Here is a 21,420-nt window from a genome sequence, read left to right as displayed (position 1 = left end):
GTCCTCCTCAGCCAGGGTATCAAATTTGTAGAATTTAGCAAACGTGTTTGCCCCTGACCAAGTAGCTGCTCGGCAAAGTTGTAAAGCCGAGACCCCTCGGGCAGCCGCCCAAGATGAGCCCACTTTCCGTGTGGAATGGGCTTTTACAGATTTTGGCTGTGGCAGGCCTGCCACAGAATGTGCAAGCTGAATTGTGCTACAAATCCAACGAGCAATCGTCTGCTTAGAAGCAGGAGCACCCAGCTTGTTGGGTGCATACAGGATAAACAGCGAATCAGATTTTCTGACTCCAGCCGTCCTGGAAACATATATTTTCAGGGCCCTGACTACGTCCAGCAACTTGGAATCCTCCAAGTCCCTAGTAGCCGCAGGCACCACAATAGGCTGGTTTAAGTGAAAAGCTGAAACCACCTTAGGGAGAAATTGAGGACGAGTCCTCAATTCTGCCCTGTCCGTATGAAAAATTAGGTAAGGGCTTTTATAGGATAAAGCCGCCAATTCTGAGACACGCCTGGCTGAAGCCAGGGCTAACAGCATTACCACTTTCCATGTGAGATATTTTAAGTCCACAGTGGTGAGTGGTTCAAACCAATGTGATTTTAGGAATCCCAAAACTACATTGAGATCCCAAGGTGCCACTGGAGGCACAAAAGGAGGCTGTATATGCAGTACTCCCTTGACAAACGTCTGAACTTCAGGAACAGAAGCCGGTTCTTTTTGGAAGAAAATTGACAGGGCCGAAATTTGAACCTTAATGGACCCCAATTTGAGGCCCATAGACAGTCCTGTTTGCAGGAAATGCAGGAAACGACCCAGTTGAAATTCCTCTGTAGGGGCCTTCCTGGCCTCGCACCACGCAACATATTTACGCCAAATACGGTGATAATGTTGTACGGTTACATCCTTCCTGGCTTTGATCAGGGTAGGGATGACTTCATCCGGAATGCCTTTTTCCTTCAGGATCCGGCGTTCAACCGCCATGCCGTCAAACGCAGCCGCGGTAAGTCTTGGAACAGACATGGTCCCTGCTGGAGCAGGTCCTTTCTTAGAGGTAGAGGCCACTGGTCTTCCGTGAGCATCTCTTGAATTTCCGGGTACCAAGTCCTTCTTGGCCAATCCGGAGCCACGAGTATAGTCTTTACTCCTCTCCTTCTTATGATTCTCAGTACTTTTGGAATGAGAGGAAGAGGAGGGAACACATACACTGACTGGTACACCCACGGTGTTACCAGAGCGTCCACAGCTATTGCCTGAGGGTCCCTTGACCTGGCGCAATATCTGTCCAGTTTTTTGTTGAGGCGGGACGCCATCATGTCCACCTTTGGTTTTTCCCAACGGTTCACAATCATGTGGAAGACTTCTGGGTGAAGTCCCCACTCCCCCGGGTGAAGATCGTGTCTGCTGAGGAAGTCTGCTTCCCAGTTGTCCACTCCCGGAATGAACACTGCTGACAGTGCTATCACATGATTCTCCGCCCAGCGAAGAATCCTTGCCACTTCCATCATTGCCCTCCTGCTTCTTGTGCCGCCCTGTCTGTTTACGTGGGCGACTGCCGTGATGTTGTCCGACTGGATCAACACCGGCTGACCCTGAAGCAGAGGTCTTGCCTGACTTAGGGCATTGTAAATGGCCCTTAGTTCCAGGATATTTATGTGAAGTGACGTTTCCATGCTTGACCACAAGCCCTGGAAATTTCTTCCCTGTGTGACTGCTCCCCAGCCTCTCAGGCTGGCATCCGTGGTCACTAGGACCCAATCCTGAATGCCGAATCTGCGGCCCTCTAGGAGATGAGCACTCTGTAACCACCACAGGAGAGACACCCTTGTCCTTGGAGACAGGGTTATCCGCTGATGCATTTGAAGATGCGATCCGGACCATTTGTCCAGCAGATCCCACTGGAAAGTTCTTGCGTGGAATCTGCCGAATGGAATCGCTTCGTAAGAAGCCACCATCTTTCCCAGGACCCTTGTGCATTGATGTACTGACACTTGGCCTGGTCTTAGGAGGTTCCTGACTAGGTCGGATAACTCCTTGGCCTTCTCCTCCGGGAGAAACACCATTTTCTGTACTGTGTCCAGAATCATCCCTAGGAACAGCAGACGTGTCGTCGGAATCAGCTGCGATTTTGGAATATTTAGAATCCATCCGTGCTGTCGTAGTACTACTTGAGATAGTGCTACTCCGACCTCTAACTGTTCTCTGGACCTTGCCCTTATCAGGAGATCGTCCAAGTAAGGGATAATTAAGACGCCTTTTCTTCGAAGAAGAATCATCATTTCGGCCATTACCTTGGTAAAGACCCGGGGTGCCGTGGACAATCCAAACGGCAGCGTCTGAAACTGATAGTGACAGTTCTGTACCACAAACCTGAGGTACCCTTGGTGAGAAGGGCAAATTGGGACATGGAGGTAAGCATCCTTGATGTCCAGAGACACCATATAGTCCCCTTCTTCCAGGTTCGCTATCACTGCTCTGAGTGACTCCATCTTGAACTTGAACCTTTTTATGTAAGTGTTCAAGGATTTCAGATTTAAAATAGGTCTCACCGAGCCGTCCGGCTTCGGTACCACAAACAGCGTGGAATAATACCCCTTTCCCTGTTGTAGGAGGGGTACCTTGATTATCACCTGCTGGGAATACAGCTTGTGAATGGCTTCCAATACCGCCTCCCTGTCGGGGGGAGACGTTGGTAAAGCAGACTTCAGGAACCGGCGAGGGGGAGACGTCTCGAATTCCAATTTGTACCCCTGAGATACTACCTGCAGGATCCAGGGGTCCACTTGCGAGTGAGCCCACTGCGCGCTGAAATTCTTGAGACGGGCCCCCACCGTGCCTGAGTCCGCTTGTAAGGCCCCAGCGTCATGCTGAGGACTTGGCAGAAGCGGGGGAGGGCTTCTGTTCGTGGGAAGAAGCTGTCTGCTGCAGTCTTTTTCCCCTTCCTCTGCCCCGGGGCAGATATGAGTGGCCTTTTGCCTGCTTGGCCTTATGGGGACGAAAGGACTGAGCCTGAAAAGACGGTATCTTTTTCTGCTGCGAGGTCACTTGGGGTAAAAAGGTGGATTTTCCAGCCGTTGCCGTGGCCACCAGGTCCGATAGACCGACCCCAAATAACTCCTCCCCTTTATACGGCAATACTTCCATATGCCGTTTGGAATCCGCATCCCCTGACCACTGTCGCGTCCATAATCCTCTTCTGGCAGAAATGGACATCGCACTTACTCTTGATGCCAGAGTGCAAATATCCCTCTGTGCATCTCGCATATATAGAAATGCATCCTTTAAATGCTCTATAGTCAATAATATATTGTCCCTGTCCAGGGTATCAATATTTTCAGTCAGGGAATCCGACCAAGCCACCCCAGCACTGCACATCCAGGCTGAGGCGATTGCTGGTCGCAGTATAATACCAGTATGTGTGTATATACTTTTAAGGATATTTTCCAGCTTCCTATCAGCTGGTTCCTTGAGGGCGGCCGTATCAGGGGACGGTAACGCCACTTGTTTTGATAAGCGTGTGAGCGCCTTATCTACGCTAGGGGGTGTTTCCCAACGCGCCCTAACCTCTGGCGGGAAAGGGTATAATGCCAATAACTTTTTAGAAATTAGCAGTTTTTTATCGGGGGAAACCCACGCTTCATCACACACCTCATTTAATTCATCTGATTCGGGAAAAACTACGGGTAGTTTTTTCACACCCCACATAATACCTTTTTTGTGGTACTTGTAGTATCAGAAATGTTCAAAACCTCCTTCATTGCCGTGATCATGTAACGTGTGGCCCTACTGGAAAATACGTTTGTTTCCTCACCGTCGACACTGGAGTCAGTGTCCGTGTCTGTGTCGACCTGAGGTAACGGGCGCTTTAGAGCCCCTGACGGTGTTTGAGATGCCTGTACAGGTATTAACTGATTTGCCGGCTGTCTCATGTCGTCAGTCTTTTGTAAAGTGCTGACACTATCACGTAATTCTTTCCATAAGACCATCCAGTCAGGTGTCGACTCCCTAGGGGGTGACATCACTAACACCGGCAATTGCTCCGCCTCCACACCATTTTCCTCCTCATACATGTCGACACAACGTACCGACACACAGCACACACACAGGGAATGCTCTGATAGAGGACAGGACCCCACTAGCCCTTTGGGGAGACAGAGGGAGAGTTTGCCAGCACACACCAGAGCGCTATATATATATATACAGGGATAACCTTATATAAGTGTTTTTCCCTAATATAGCTGCTGTATATATTTATATGCCAATTTTGTGCCCCCCCCCCTCTCTTGTTTTACCCTGTTTCTGTAGTGCAGGACTGCAGGGGAGAGTCAGGGAGCCTTCCTCCAACGGAGCTGTGAGGAAAAAATGGTGCCAGTGTGCTGAGGAGATAGGCTCCGCCCCTTTTTCGGCGGCCTTTCTCCCGCTTTTTTATGTAAAAATAGGCAGGGGTTAAATACATCCATATAGCCCAGGAGCTATATGTGATGTATTTTTTTGCCAAAAAAGGTGTTTTTATTGCGTCTCAGGGCGCCCCCCCCCCAGCGCCCTGCACCCTCAGTGACCGGAGTGTGAAGTGTGCTGAGAGCAATGGCGCACAGCTGCGGTGCTGTGCGCTACCTTAGTGAAGACAGGACGTCTTCTGCCGCCGATTTTCCGGACCTCTTCAGTCTTCTGGCTCTGTAAGGGGGACGGCGGCGCGGCTCCGGGACCCATCCATGGCTGGGCCTGTGATCGTCCCTCTGGAGCTAATGTCCAGTAGCCTAAGAAGCCCAATCCACTCTGCACGCAGGTGAGTTCGCTTCTTCTCCCCTTAGTCCCTCGATGCAGTGAGCCTGTTGCCAGCAGGTCTCACTGAAAATAAAAATAAAAACCTATTTAAACTTTTACTCTAAGCAGCTCAGGAGAGCCACCTAGATTGCACCCTTCTCGTTCGGGCACAAAATCTTAACTGAGGCTTGGAGGAGGGTCATAGGGGGAGGAGCCAGTGCACACCAGGTAGTCCTAAAGCTTTTTACTTTTGTGCCCAGTCTCCTGCGGAGCCGCTATTCCCCATGGTCCTTTCGGAGTCCCCAGCATCCACTAGGACGTTAGAGAAACAACATTTGGTATAATTAGATTCAGTGTACAGGTATCCGGACTCCAGGTCGACAACAAAAAGGTCGACACCTTAGGTCAACATGGACAAAAGATCGACATGGACAAAAGGTCGACAGGAACAAGGTCAACATGGAAAAAGGTCCACATGAGTTTTCACAATTTTTTTCTTTTTTGGAACCTTTTCATACTTAACGATCCACGTGGACTACGATTGGAACGGTAATCTGTGCCGAGCGAAGCGAAGGCACCATGCCCGAAGCATGGAGAGCGAAGCGAGCCATGCGAGGGGACGCGGTGCACTAATTGGGGTTCCCGGTCACTCTACGAAGAAAACGACACCAAAAAAACAAACTCATGTCGACCCTTTTCCATGTCGACCTTGTTCCCGTCGACCATTTGTCCATGTCGACATTTTGTCCATGTCGACCAATTGGCGTCGACCTGGAGTCCCAGACCCAGTGTACATAACCAACATTTCAATAAAGGTAAGAGTGACCTGTACAGCCATGGTTACAGTAGCTCTATCTTGTGTTCGTGTATTAAGTATAGTAAACCTCAAAAAATGAAACCAACAACAAATACAGAACCACTACATAGTATTAGTGACAAATCAAGGATTTTTGGATCCTCGTGTGTAAAGTCGGGCATACAATATACAATTATCTGGCAGATCAGCTGGCCAATCTGGCTGGTTGGAATGAAAATCAAAGGACAATTGACCATTTGGTACAGCCACTCACCGATAACATAAATAAGCAGCAGCTATGCCAGTCCCACACAGGCTGCATTGACAGGGGGGGGGGGAATGGTTCAGCACTGACTGAGGAACTGCTCTTGTTCCCGTCTGATGAAGAGAAGGCCCTGGGCTCCCCTGCCCGCCACCCGCTCCCTCCTCCCTGCCTGCGGACATGTAGAAGTGTGCGACGATGGAGCAGGGGCTGGAGAATTTGCGGCAAGTTTGGGAGACACAGGCAGCACTGCAAACGGAGCCTGGAGTAAGCAGGGGTAACGGGGCATGGCTGTGGGGAGGGGGAGTGGTATGACAGACTGGTGGGGGGAGGGGTTACAGAAATAGACTGGTGGGAGAAGAGTGCTGCCAGAGCAGTATGACATTTGGGTGGGAGGGGGGGGTATGTGGGGGGGGGGGGGGTGGAGTAGGGTGGTGGTGCTGTTACAGCAGCATGACAGGCTTGTGGGTAGGGGCCAACAGGTACAATGCAGTGTTCTCCCCAGGCTGTATTTTTCTGTCAGTCCGCACATCAAAAATTCCCTGCTGTCTAGCACCAGCACTCACCGCTACTGGCACAGTGACTCTCCCGTCACAGTGACGCGCCCAAAAGCTGTGCAGCAGACTTCAACATGGCGTGACTTTCAGGATGTCATGTGTTTGTTACTTCAGGACATTATGTATAGCCAGCAAGTGGGGACAGTATCTGGGAGCTACTAAAAAAAAAATATTTGCGTCCACAAATCAACTGGGCATTTTTGGGAGCTCTTTAAAAAACACATGGGTCTCCACAGAGCAATTGTTTAAAATAAATGTGCGAAGGCCCTCGCCTGGCTGGAAAAATGCTCTGGGGAGAACAGCAGCTCATTAACTCCCACATTCAGGAGTGGTAACTTATGATGCATCAAAAAAAGGTCACGATGACAAAATATTCACTACACAACTACATAAACTGAAAAGCAAAATGCTCAGAGCCCCACATGACAGGAACATGACTGAGGTCCAAACTTCACAGACTGCACTTTGGTATGCAAGTGAAAATTTAAACACCTCTTACCAATAATCACTGAGAATTACTATGTAAACCAGAGATAGACAGCACCACAACTTGCTCTGCTTTTATTAAAGGGAAATTGCAGCTAAGACACCGTAGAAACGTCGCTGTATATCGCATGAAGAGCTATGAGCAACGGATCCAAGATACAAATCCAATGTCTCTAGATGAAACATTTTCATCTAGACAAAAACCCAATTCCCAGGTTATTATAATAAACAATGTAATAAAGAGCAACAAATACTGCAATTAAAATATTTTCCCACAGATCTGGGCAGGTGTACACAAATGTGTCTATTTTTATATTGAAGTATAAACATCCCCCCCCCATGTCACCTGACCTTCAAATAGGTCATTATACACAAAACTCCAAAAGGTGAACAATTTCCTGTCTATTGTTAACTAGGTTTGTTAAAAATAAATAAATATGTGAACATTTCAATTAAAAGTAATGACATTTCTTTACGCAGTAATAACTACAGGCAAACATTTATTTTACCCAAAGATCCTTCCTCACAATGGCTTTTTAGTATCTTTGGGACAATCCTTTATATAGAACATCTTCAATTTAATGGTGTGTTTGAGCGGTTTACACGAATGGCTTAGTTTAGATCACAGGTTCTCAAACTCAGTCCTCAGGACCCCACACAGTGCACGTTTTGCAGGTAAGGATTCACAAGAGACTTGGAAAACATGAATTGCTTGGGGTCCAGAGGACCAAGTTTGAGAATCACTGCACTAGACAATGCAAAAGATGTCTGTACATTATTAAATACCTAGGAGTTCTTTGATACCGCCCAGAGTAACGGCAAGCCAATAAGGAGTGTTATACATGATCACATCTGTAAACAAAAATAGGATTTTAAATACCAACCGGTAAATCCCTTTCTCATAGTCCATAAGGGATATTGGGGACAGAATTAGTACGATGGGGTATAGACGGGTCCAAAGGAGCCAGTGCACTTTAAATTTCTTCAACTGGGTGTGCTGGCTCCTCCCCTCTATGACTTCTCCTACAGGTCAGTTATAGGTAAACAGTGCCGGAAGGAGAATGACATACTTGAGAGAAGGAACATAACAACAATAATGGTGGTGAGAATTATACACCAGCACACCAAAACATAACCAGGCCAGCAACGTCTGGTAACAGCAACTGCTGAACAGGTAACACCGAACAGAGAAACCTGCAGAAAGTAACCGCACAGAGGCGGGCGCCCAATATCGCTTATTGGGGACAGAATTATTACGATGGGGATGTCCCAAAACTTCCAGAATGGGCGGGAACGTGCAGAGACTGCTGCAGCACCACCTGCACAAACTGGGTATCAAATTTGTAGAATTTTACAAAAGTGTGCTTCCCCAACCAGGTAGCAGCTCGGCAGAAGCCAGGGCCAACAACATCACTGTCTTCCATGTGAGGTACTTGTCTTCTACTGTCATCAGTGGCTCGAACCAGGAGGACTGCAGAAATTACAACACTACATCCAAAGCCCAGGATGCCATAGCCGGCACAAAGGGAGGTTGTATGTGGAGCACCACTTGTAAAAAGGTCTGAACTTCTGGCAACACAGCCAATTTCTTCTGAAAGAAAATTGAGAGAGCTGAAATCTGCACCTTAACGGAACCCAGATGTAAGCCTTTATCCACACCAGCCTGCAGGAAACGTCCCAAGTGAAACTCCGCAGGCAGATACGTGCGTTCCTCGCACCAAGAGACGTATCTCCTCCAGATATGATAATGTTTTGACGTCACAGGTTTTCTGGCTTGCACCATAGTGCAATTACCTTTTTGGAAAGCCCTTTGTGAGCTAGGATGTTCCGCTCAATTTCCATGCCGTCAAACGAAGCTGCCGTAAGTCCAGGTAGACGAATGATCCTTGCTGGAGAAGATCCTTTCTTAGCGGCAGAGGCCAAGGGTCTTCTACGGACATGTCCAGAAGAGTTGCGTACCATGCCCTTTGGGGCCAATCCGGCGCAATCAGGATTGCTTGGACTCTGTGAAGTCAGATCCGTAGGAGCACCCTTGGGATCAACGGTAAGGCCAAGGTGACGTCAATGCACTCACCTGAGGGTCCCTGGTTCGCGAGCAGCAGCAGCGAAGCTTCTTGTTGAGGTGAGACGCCATCATGTCGATCTGCGGGTATCCCCACCTGCCGACAATTTGTTGAAACACCTGAGGATGTAATCCCCACTCCCCCCGGGTGGAGGTCGTGGCGACTCAGGAAGTCCGCTTCCCAGTTGTCCACTCCCGGAATGAAAATTGCGGACAGCGCTCTTGCATTTCTTTCCACCCAGAGAAGTATTTTGACACTTCTCGCATGCAGGCCTTGCTTTTTGTCCCTCCTTGTCGACTGAAATACGTTGTCAGACTGAACCTGGATCGCCCGATCCCTGAGCAGAGGGGAGGCTTGAAGCAGAGCATTGTATATCGCCTGAAGTTCCAGAATGTTGATCGGGAGTAGGGCCTCTTGGGCAGACCACCTGCCCTGGAACTGCACCCCTTGGGTGACAGCTCCCCATCCTCATAGACTCTCATCCGTCGTGAGGAGGGTCCAAATCCTGAATCCTGAAAAGTCGACCTTCCAGCAGGTTGGAAGACTGCAACCACAACAGGAGCAAAATCCTAGCCTGGGGTGACAGCTGAATCATTCGGTGCATCTGGAGATGTGAACCGGACCACTTGTACAGGATGTCTAATTGGAAAGGTCTGGCATGGAACCTGCTGAACTGTATCGCCTCGTACAGGGCCACCATTTTTCCCCAATAACTTTATGCAAAGATGAATGGAAACTGGAGCAGGACAGAGAACCATGCGAACCATCTCTTGAAGTGTTCTCACCTTGTCCTCAGGGAGAAACACTCTGTGAGCTACAATATCCAGCATCATACCCAGAAACAGGAGCCGTTGAGATGGTTCCAGTTGAGACTTCTGTAGATTGAGGATCCACCCGTGGTGAGACAGAATGGCACCGGAGCTACTGTGTAACCTTTATACTGGCCAGGTCTCCTAAGTGTTTGTAGCCTCACATAAATGTTTAGTACAATTGTATTAAGCCAGTCTCGCGCAGGGGTCAAAAGCGGGTCCTCCCCAGGAGGGACCCATACACCTCACCAGCACTTCTGCAGCACAGTGTACCGGGGGAGCCCCCTAGCGGGGTCCCTGGTATGTACTCCCCACCGATGATCACCTTCAGGCAGCGTTAGGGGTGTGCGGCATGCTGCGGCTGCGACAGCCAAGGCGCCATGCCCCGCTGAACAAACAGCCCCTCAGAACGGTGGTCCTGCAGCGGGAAAGCGGCTCTGCACCTTACGAGGCTGGTGACCGCCCCCCCCCCCTAACTCCCACGGTTCAGGTATGCTGTTGCCCAAACAGCATACCGAAAGAAATGAAAAAGTTTAAAAGAAATTGAAGAAAAACTCTGGAGCTTGCAGAATGTGCATCCTTTACTAAGGACACTTTTCTAAACTGTAGGAGGAGGCATAGAGGGGAGGAGCCAGCACACCCAGTTGAAGAAATTTAAAGTGCACTGGCTCCTTTGGACCCATCTATACCCCATCGTACTAGTTCTGTTCCCAATATCCCATGGATGCTAGAGAAATCATTTTTCTGAATTTTCTTTATTTATAAATGGTTTTCCGTGAGTTCAGGGTACGAGGAAAAATGTGTGACGCCAGCGGGCGTGATGTGCCGATCCGGAACAGCACATCACATCCATCCTTTTACATTGAAATACAACCAGGAAGTTCAGGCTGAGAGGGAGTCACAAACCCACCAGATTGTTATTCAATGGACCCAGATTCACCTAAGTGAAAATATCCCTTGCATATAACCGATTATATTATTCAAGAGGTTCACTTACTTTATTTCCCTGCATGTGAAAGTGCATGTTGGCTAAAGGTGTTACAGGTACACACAGGACACTGGTTTACTTTTCAGTTCTTACATCAGAATCTCATATCAACTATATATGCAAATTTGTCGCCCTCAAACTTTCACTCTGTGAACACTATGCAACCCATTTGCAGAAAGAAACATATTTTCCATCCATAATCAGGATCACAAAGATCTTCTTTGGGACAATTGTGAGTTCATCTTCTCATCTACAAACACTTAAAAAATCTAACAGAATTACCATTGCTTCTTAACCCTCTCACAATACTTTCATTTCTTACAGGCCAAATCCATTTCTGCACCCACTTTATCTACGCTTTTGACTCATTTCATACTAAATCTACACCCATTGAGTCTACACTGCTTTACTCACCTGTATTTCTGCAATTCTTCTGCTCCGATTCCCTTACAGTCTCCTCTCCTACTTCCACTTTCCCTCAACCTATTTACCTACTTAACACTAGTCAAGGCTTTCTTATACTCCCCACATCACTCAGTGTCTACCTAATCATGCATCTTTATCCTTCCACCCTAGTCTCCTACACCTCCTCCTCTGTCTCCCCTCCATCCCTCTGTTTCCTTCCCCCTCCTTTCCTGTTACCCCACTTTCATTCACCTCTGCCCCATGGTCCTGCTACCCCACAACTCAGCCCTGCTCCCGCTCTCCCTTCCCTGTCACCTCCCCACACCCCCATCCACATCACACTGACCTCCCTCCCTGCCCACCTCCTGCAGTTTCCCCTCCTAGCTCAGGCACCCGTACCATCACTACTCTCTCATCATCCCTGCCCTCAAAGTTAATCTCACCTCATCGCTACAGCAACCCTGATAATCTCATTCACATCTCTCCCACAAACTCATACCCCCTATCCTGTGCCCTCTGGAATGCCAGATCTGTTTGTAACAAACTGGTCCCCACTCATGACCTTTTCATTTCCAACTCCCTACACCTACTAGCCATTACTGAAACTTGGATTACGCCCTCTGACACTACTTCTCCTGCTGCTCTCTCTGCTGGGGGCCTCACATTCACACACCCCCCCCCCGACCTGGGGGTCGCCATGGGGGTGGTGTTGGGGTCCTTTTACCTTCTAGTTACTCCTACCAACTCATACCACCAGAACCGTCCCTTACATTCTCTACATTTGAGGTCCATGCCATACGCCTCTTCCAACCAGTCCATCTTAGAGTAGCTGTCATTTACCGCCCCCCTGGCACTGCTTCCAAATTCATCGACAACTTTGCTTCCTAACTTCCTCTCTTCTGACATTCCCTCCATTATCCTAGGCGATTTCAACATCCCTATTGACATCCCCACACAATCCCCTGCCTCTAAACTCCTTAACCTCACCTCTTCACTTGGTCTCTCCCAGTGGACCTCCTCACCCTCCCATGTGAATGGGAGCTCACTGGATCTGGTCTTCACTCACCGCTGTGATATTTCTGATTTTTCCAACTCCCCATTTCCCCTCTCTGACCACCACCTGCTCTCCTTTAACCTATCTCTCAACTTCCCCATCTCTACCTCCTAAGGCTACCATCACTAAGCGTAACATTGAAGCTATTGACACCACATTCCTTTCCTCCCTGTTTGACTCACTTCTCTCTCCTATTCTCTCTCTCTCTCTCTCTCTCTCTCTCTCATGACCTGAACAAGCCACTTCCACATACAATGTATCCCTTACTTCTGCTCTTGACTCTGTTGCTCCACCAACCACTATTCACCCTCGCAAATTAACACCTCAACCCTGGCACACCAAATGCACCAGATATCTGCAAAAATGCTCACGTACTGCTGAGCGACACTGGAGGAAATCACGCTCTAAGGCAGACTTCCTCCATTTCAAACTTATGCTCTCATCCTTCAGTGCTGCCCTTTCTCTTGCTAAACAGTCATACTTCAAGAACCTCATCTCCTCCCAGTCTTCCAACCCCCGGCGCCTCTTTGCCACTCTCAACTCACTCCTCTGCCCACCTCCACCTCGTCTCCCTTCTCTTGACTTTGCCACTTACTTCACATCCAAAATTGACTCCATAAGTCAGGACATCACATCACACCAGTCCATCAGTAATCAGCCTTCTCCCATCCCTTACCAACCCTGCCCATTCCTCGCACCTACTCTGACATCTTTCTCCCATGCATCTGGAGAGAAAGTCATGGCCCTCATTCGTTCCTGTCCCCTCACCACCTCCCCACTTGACCCTATCCCCTCCCGCCTCCTCCTCTACCTCTCTCCTTCTGCTTGTTCCCATCTTTCCCACCCATCAGGCACTGTCCCCTCTGCCTTCAAGCATGCACTCATCTCTCCTATTCTTAAAAAACCTACACTTGATCCAAACACTCTCTTCATCTACCGACCCATCTCTCTCCTCCCTTTTGCCTCCAAACTCCTTGAGCGTATTGTCTACAACCGCCTTACTTCCTTTCTTTCCTCACACTCACTGCTTGACCCATTCCAGTCTGGCTTCCGTCCTCTCCACTCCACTGAAACTGCCCTTACAAAAGTATGCAATGACCTCCATGCTGCTAAATCTAAGGGACACTACTCTCTACTTATTCTACTTGATCTCTATGCTGCTTTTGACACCGTGGACCATCCTCTCCTACTGCAAATCCTTCACTCCATTGGTCTGCGTGACACTGCCCTCTCTTGGCTGTCATCCTACCTTTCTGACCGTTCATTCTCTGTCTCCTCTCATGACTCTACCTCCCCCTCACTTCCACTAACTGTAGGGGTACCCCAAGGTTCTGTCCTTGGTCCTCTTCTCTCTCTATACATCCTCACTAGGTAAGCTCATTAGTTCTTTTGGTTTCCAATATCATCTCTATGCTGATGACACCCAAATCTATCTTTCCTCTCCAGACCTCTCCCCTGCTCTCCTCACTCGTATCTCCAATTGTCTCTCTGCTACCTCTTCCTGGATGTCCCAGCGCTTTCTTAAACTTGACATGTCTAAGACCGAGCTGATCATCTTCCCTCCCTCCCGCATAACCTCACCTCCTACAATCTCATTATTTACTGATGGCACTACTATCTCCTCTAGCCCCCAAGTGCGCTGTCTTGGAGTAATCCTCGACTCCTCCCTCTCCTTCAAACCAAACATTCAGCACCTCTCACAAACCTGCCGTTTTCATCTAAAAAATATTTCCAGGATCAGACCCTTTCTGACCCAGGATGCTACTAAGACTCTTATCCACTCACTGGTCATCTCCAGACTGGACTACTGACATCTCCTCCTGACTGGCATTCCTGACAAATACCTCTCTCCACTCCAGTCTATCCTCAATGCTGCTGCCCGGCTCATCTTCCTCACCAAACGCACTACGTCCACCTCTCCTCTCTTACTAGACCTTCACTGTCTCCCCTTCCCTTTCAGAATCCATTTCAAGCTTCTCACACTAGCTTACAAAGCCCTCACCCACTCCTCGCCCATCTACATCTCTGACCTTATCTCCCTTTACACTCCCACCCGTCCTCTTCGCTCTGCTAATGCACGCCGACTTTCCTGCCTACGGATTACTTCCTCCCACTCCTACCTCCAAGATTTTTCACGTGCTGCACCACTTCTCTGGAATTCCCTACCTCTCCCCCTCAGACTCTCCACCTCTCTACAAAACTTCAAACGGGCTCTCAAGACCCACTTCTTCACCAAACCCAGCCAAATCTCATCCTAACCCTCTGTTTTACACTCTCTATGTACCCCATCTGTGTCACCCCTGTCTGTCTACCCCTCCCCTTTAGAATGTAAGCTCTAACGAGCAGGGCCCTCTTCCCTCATGTGCTAATCCTTTCTTACTTTAATAATCTTCAACTGCCCCAAATCCAGCAGTCTACTGCCACCTGATACTTATTCCAGTGTCATATGCTGATGTAACTATGTTCATTTACCCTTTACTTGTCCTATACTGTCATCAACTGTAAGTTGCTGTTTTCCTGTTTGATTGTTTATGTACTCTGTAATTGGGCGCTGCGGACCCTTGTGGCGCCAAATAAAGGATAATAATAATAATAATAATAATAATAATAAATTACAGTTTAGTTGGAGAACACATTTTAGGTCAAACAAATGCCAAAGCCAGACAATTATTACCAGCAAAAAGATCTTCTCTGTCATCACTAAGAATCACTTCTGTGGGTTTTAGGCCATTAGAATTTGTACTGATATCTTCTGTGGGAAGACTGGCTGGCTCAGGAGAAGACGGGCTGGACTGAAAAACAAGAAAACGGATTTTAGCATACCTAATTCCGTAGTATAAGTTACAATTTCTGACAGTGAAAACAAAAAGGAAACAGCATTACGTGTCAGCACTTTCCATTTCCTAATCATGACAGCATAACAATAAACAAGGAAAAGATTCCATCAGCAACTTAACAGGTCACATGTGTTGGATTCACGGCCACATTAAAGTTGGAAAACAGGTCTGTCATCATTTATTTTGATTTCAGTTATCACAAAACCCTGCAATGTCAGTAGGGAGTATAGACTTGTTCCACTATACCAGGAACAGGGCAAAGTAGAGGAGACATGCTGCTCACAGGCCGCATGTGGCCCAAACATTTTTTGCGGCTCCACAACTAGTGACAGATTTTCTGCAAGTCAGCTTAGATAGCCTGCAGACGGAGCCCACAAACTTCGGCCCTGGCCCTCACAAAGTACTACCTGTGAGGCGGATGTCATGTGCGTCATGACGTCATGTGACAGAAGAGCCCACACTACCAGAGTCTGCACACACTGAGCGGGGAGGGTGACAGGGTCTGCCAGCGCCTCCCAGACCCAAGCAGGATAGACCAATCATGGCAGCTTGCAGACGGTCAGATCTAGCACCACTACTACTGCAACACCCTGCACAGACAGAAGCCTGCCAGACCCAGTGCTACTGTAGTACCACCCAGCAGACAGTGAGGAGCCAGCGGCCTGCCTTAAGTCATCCACAGGTGAGGAGTAGTATACTACTCATAATACTACTGTTATTAAACATGTGGTACTGTCTCACTGAGGGGACAGGGAGCCGGGTAATTGCTTTGAGGCCATGCCTGTTTATGTGAGAAGGTGCAGCTTGACGGGCTGCGATCGGGGGCAGGAGGGGGGGGGGATTCTCCAGGTCCACCAATGTGCCCACATCGTCGCATATATTATTCCAATGGGGATGCTATGAGTGATGCTGACAGGGGACCCAGAGAATATCAGGGAGATAGAGACTACATTTCCCAGAAGTCCCTGCACCAATATAATACTTTCTTGTGGCCCTCTAGACCTTGATTATTCGGCCTGGTTGGGATTTTGAGACTAACATGCCTGAAGTAGGTAAATGTTACAGAGAAACAATGATGCAGCAAGATTTCTTAAGAATAGAGTTTAGAAGATTATAGTTAGCAAGTGAAATAAACCAATAATGTAGGTTATATATTCTTTTTATCAAAGTTTATAGAGAGATAAAGTAACAACCATCAGCTCCTGACTGCCTTCTCTCAAACAAAGCCTATAAAATGCAAGGCAGAAGCTGATTGGCTGGTACTTCTCTCTCACAATTTTCTCTCTCTTCGAACTTTGATAAATACCCCCCATAGAGTTGTTTCAGGAGAGTGACAATAATAAATTACGGTTCCATTTTAACACTGCTACCCTTTCCATATTCTAGATCAGGCATTCCCAACCTCTGTCCTCAAAGTACACTAAAAGGTGTGTACACACGGTGAGATCCTTGCTATGTTCGATTTTTACTTGCGATTTCCCTTGAACTCCCCGGAGCCCAGATAGGACAGATTTTGACTAACTTTTCTTGAGATATGGACTATGTGTGCTTACGATTTTGGCTTATGTGAGATTTTGGCTTATGTGAGATGTCATTGACATGTGAGATGAACTAGATAGTACACCGATCTAGCAAGGATTGACTTGCCTGCACAGTCTATCTTTTCTTGCGATGCCGACCTGGCGGGGCCGCGCATCGGGATCGCAAGGTGACTTTCACCTTGCGATTTGCACTAACTTTTCTTGCGATTTTGACTATATAGTCAAAATCTCAAGAAAAAATCTCACCGTGTGTAACAGTACAGGTTTTAATGATATCCATTGTTCAGCACAGATTGTTAAATCAAAATAACTGAGGTACTAATTAAATCACCTGTGCTCAAGCACCAACATCACTAAAACCTGGACTGTTAGTGTGCACTGAGGGCCGTGGTTGGGAATGCCTGTTTTAGAAGATGGTCTTTAACAAAATGATCCAATTTCATACCTCCCAACATGACCCTCTCCAGGAGGGACACAATGCTCTGCTACTGGACTTCCCTCTTAATTTATGATTGCCGGCACCTGTTTTGAACAGGTAAATGGATAAGAAAGGTGTTTCAGCACAGGTGATGGCAATCATAACTTAAGAGGGAAGTCCAGGAGCAGAGCATTCTGTCCCTCCTGGAGAGGGTCATGTTGGGAGGTATGCAATTTTGGAAACAGCAGGCTGGGTTTGGTTGCAGCAGAATTACAATCTTGAAAAAATAATGTTATTTTCAGGAAATTTATAACAAGTCATTTTATACAACTTGACTTTCTCCTCTGTACCAACTTCATTGCCTCTTGCTGAGAAGTCATCACATGAAAACAGTTTTGATATATAAACCAAAGCAAGTCTGGGTGTGGATCTCTAGAGAACATTCGTTATACATCCACCACACTTGCATGCTATTTTTGAATAGGAAGACAGACAGTGTGGAGCAGTGACGTGAGGTGGGGTGAGGCAGATGAGGAAGAAACTTTCCTGTCAAACTAACGTTTTTGCCAGAGTTTTGACTATATGAAGTATATGAAAAATACAAAGAATATGTTAGAAATATCTCCTTTGCATTATTCTAATCATTTTTATATCCAAAACTCTGGAGTAAAAACTCTATGGCAGGTGAGTCAGTGCCTCACCTACCTATCTTTTCTGTTCATCTCTGATCAAAACTCCACAAATTTGCAAGAGTTTATACTGCTGCAACTGTAAATAAAGCCCGGATGTACCCTTTGGCTCATATATTGCATGTAAATCTGGCTCTGGTGCTAGCCAGTACCTCCTGAGCCGTTTACCTCACTGCACTGCACGTCCCTGGTGTGGAGCGCAATCACAAAACAACAAGGCTTCATGGATCTAGTTCTGCTGCATTAGGATGACGGGCATAAGCTAAACAAGCGTGTTGTTCCCACTGCACACAGGAGAGGCACCCCCACCAAAGTGCCATTATTATGAAGGGAGAGAATTTAGTGTATGGGGGTTTATAAAGTGTCAAACCACTTTAAAATAGACTGATAGACTAAAGTATTGCTTATTTCATACCACTAGTATATACAACCAATCAATGGAAGTCACTGACAACGTATACCATAATAAAACTGGAATGACTTGTGAAAGCTACTGTGAGTTTATGTAATACCCATTATAAAAAGCGTGACCATCCTTTACTATACAGTCTCAAGAAATGGGCAGCGACCAGTTAACTATCATTCATTCGTAAAAATGTGTTCAGACCAATACTCCATCTGCAGTCAATATGAAATGAAAAAAAAAAACAACAACATTGAAAAAAAAAAACAACAACATTGAAAAAAAAAAAACTTATCTGGTTCCACTTAGTTGTTTCCAAAACACCTTAAACCGGATTCCCATAAACTGACCACAATTTTGGTCAAAATATACATATGCATGGAAAATGAGCAAAAATAAGATTTTACACTTACCGGTAAATCTATTTCTCGTAGTCCGTAGAGGATGCTGGGACTCCGTAAGGACCATGGGGAATAGACGGGCTCCGCAGGAGACATGAGCACTTTAAGAAAGACTTTAGACTCTGGGTGTGCACTGGCTCCTCCCTCTATGCCCCTCCTCTAGACCTCAGTTAGAGAAACTGTGCCCAGAGGAGATGGACAGTACGAGGAAAGGATTTTTGTTAATCCAAGGGCAAGATTCATACCAGCCACACCGTATAACTTGTGATAAACTACCCAGTTAACAGTGTGAACAAACCACATAGTCTCGGTCCAAACGATGAACTATAATATAACCCTTATGTAAGCAATAACTATATACAAGTCTTGCAGAAGACGTCCGCACTTGGGACGGGCGCCCAGCATCCTCTACGGACTACGAGAAATAGATTTACCGGTAAGTGTAAAATCTTATTTTCTCCAACGTCCTAGAGGATGCTGGGACTCCGTAAGGACCATGGGGATTATACCAAAGCTCCCAAACGGGCGGATGACTCTGCAGCACCGATTGAGCAAACAGGAGGTCCTCCTCAGCCAGGGTATCAAACTTATAGAACTTTGCAAAAGTTTTTGACCCCGACCAAGTAGCAGCTCGGCACAGCTGTAGTGCAGAGCCCACCTTCCTAGTGGAATGGGCCTTAACCGATTTCGGTAACGACAATCCTGCCGTAGAATGCGCCTGCTGAATCGTGTCACAGATCCAGCGAGCAATAGTCTGCTTTGAAGCAGGGCCGCCAACCTTGTTGGCTGCATACAGGACAAACAGTGCTTCTGTTTTTCTGATCCTAGCCGTTCTGGCCACGTAAATTTTCAAAGCCCTGACCACATCAAGGGACTCGGAATCCTCCAAGTCACGTGTAGCCACAGGCACGACAATAGGTTGGTTCATATGAAAGGATGAGACCACCTTAGGTAGGAATTGAGGACGGGTCCGCAACTCCGCTCTATCCATATGGAAAACCAGATAGGGGCTTTTATGTGATAAAGCCGCCAATTCCGAAACTCGCCTAGCCGAAGCCAAGGCTAACAGCATGACCACCTTCCAAGTGAGATATTTCAACTCCACTGTTTTAAGTGGTTCAAACCAATGTGACTTAAGGAAACTTAACACCACGTTAAGGTCCCAAGGCGCCACCGGAGGTACAAAAGGAGGCTGAATATGCAGTACTCCCTTCACAAAAGTCTGTACTTCAGGTAAAGTGGCTAATTCCTTTTGAAAGAAAATGGATAAGGCCGAAATCTGAACTTTAATGGAGCCTAATTTTAGGCCCAAATCCACTCCAGTTTGTAGGAAGTGAAGAAAACGGCCTAGATGGAATTCTTCCGTAGGAGCATTCCTGGCCTCACACCAAGAAACATATTTTCGCCATATTCGGTGATAATGTTTAGACGTCACGTCCTTCCTAGCCTTTATTAGCGTAGGAATGACCTCATCCGGAATACCTTTTTCCGCTAGGATCCGGCGTTCAACCGCCATGCCGTCAAACGCAGCCGCGGTAAGTCTTGGAACAGACAGGGACCTTGTTGTAACAGGTCCTGCCGTAGAGGAAGAGGCCACGGATCTTCTGTGAGCATTTCTTGCAGATCCGGATACCAGGTCCTTCGTGGCCAATCTGGAACAATGAGAATTGTTCTCACTCCTCTTCTTCTTATTATCCTCAACACCTTGGGTATGAGAGGAAGAGGAGGAAACACATATACCGACTGGAACACCCACGGTGTCACTAGGGCGTCCACAGCTACCGCCTGAGGGTCTCTTGACCTGGCGCAATACCTTTGTAGCTTTTTGTTGAGACGGGATGCCATCATGTCTATTTGGGGTAGTCCCCACCGACTTGCAATGTGCGCAAAGACTTCCTGATGAAGTCCCCACTCTCCCGGATGCAGATCGTGTCTGCTGAGGAAGTCTGCTTCCCAGTTGTCCACTCCCAGAATGAACACTGCTGACAGAGCGCTTACATGATTCTCCGCCCAGCGAAGAATTCTGGTGGCTTCCGCCATTGCCACTCTGCTCCTTGTGCCGCCTTGGCGGTTTACATGAGCTACTGCGGTGATGTTGTCTGACTGGATCAGAACTGGTCGATTGCGAAGTAAGATCTCCGCTTGACGTAGGGCGTTGTATACGGCCCTTAATTCCAGGATGTTGATGTGAAGACAAGTCTCTTGACTTGACCAGAGGAGAGATATCCTGGCTCTGGGAGACAGGGTGATCCTTTGATGCATTTGTAAATGAGACCCGGACCATTTGTCCAGTAGGTCCCATTGAAAAGTCCTCGCATGGAACCTGCCGAAGGGGATGGCCTCGTACGATGCCAACATCTTCCCCAGGACACGGGTTCAGAGAAGCACTGAAACCTTTTTTGGCTTTAATAGGTTCCCGACCAGAGCTATGAGCTCCTGAGCCTTTTCCATCGGAAGAAAAACCTTTTTTTGTTCTGTGCCCAGAATCAGGCCCAAAAAGGTCAGACGCGTTGTAGGAACCAGCTGGGACTTTGGAATATTGAGAATCCAGCCGTGCTGTTGCAACGTCCTCACGGACAGTGACACGCTGTCCAGTAACTTCTCTCGAGATCTCGCCTTTATGGAGGAGATCGTCCAAGTATGGGATAATTGTGACACCCTGCTTGCGCCTGGTGAGGAAGAAAAATCGGAACATGAAGGTAAGCATCCTTTATGTCCAGGGAAACCATCCAATCCCCCCCCCCCCGCCCCTCCAGGCTGGCGATGACCGCTCTGAGCGATTCCATCTTGAAATTGAACTTTTTCAAGTACAGGTTCAGGGATTTCAAATTCAAAATGGGTCTGACCGAAAAGTCCAATTTCGGAACCACAAACAGGGTTGAGTAATACTCCTTTCCTTGCTGGAGAAGAGGAACCTTGACTATCACCTGTTGCAGGTACAATTTTTGAA

The 21,420-nt window shown here is 47.5% G+C and overlaps 1 protein-coding gene across 2 annotated transcripts in view; it reads right to left on the bottom strand.

Moving 5' to 3' along the window:
• SNX2 (sorting nexin 2) overlaps positions 1-21,420 on the bottom strand; it is a 129,223-nt gene that overhangs the window by 95,374 nt on the left and 12,429 nt on the right. For both annotated transcript variants that reach the window (XM_063964214.1, XM_063964213.1), the window contains exon 2: positions 14,856-14,973. In XM_063964214.1, coding sequence (XP_063820284.1) covers positions 14,856-14,973 — 118 coding nt within the window. The remainder of the gene's footprint in view (positions 1-14,855; positions 14,974-21,420) is intronic.

This window comes from Pseudophryne corroboree, chromosome 1 (assembly GCF_028390025.1).
Source record: "Pseudophryne corroboree isolate aPseCor3 chromosome 1, aPseCor3.hap2, whole genome shotgun sequence".
NCBI classification, from domain to species: Eukaryota; Metazoa; Chordata; class Amphibia; order Anura; family Myobatrachidae; genus Pseudophryne; species Pseudophryne corroboree.
The sequence above is the reverse complement of the archived record's forward strand: the minus strand, read 5'-3'. Positions and strand labels throughout refer to the sequence as shown.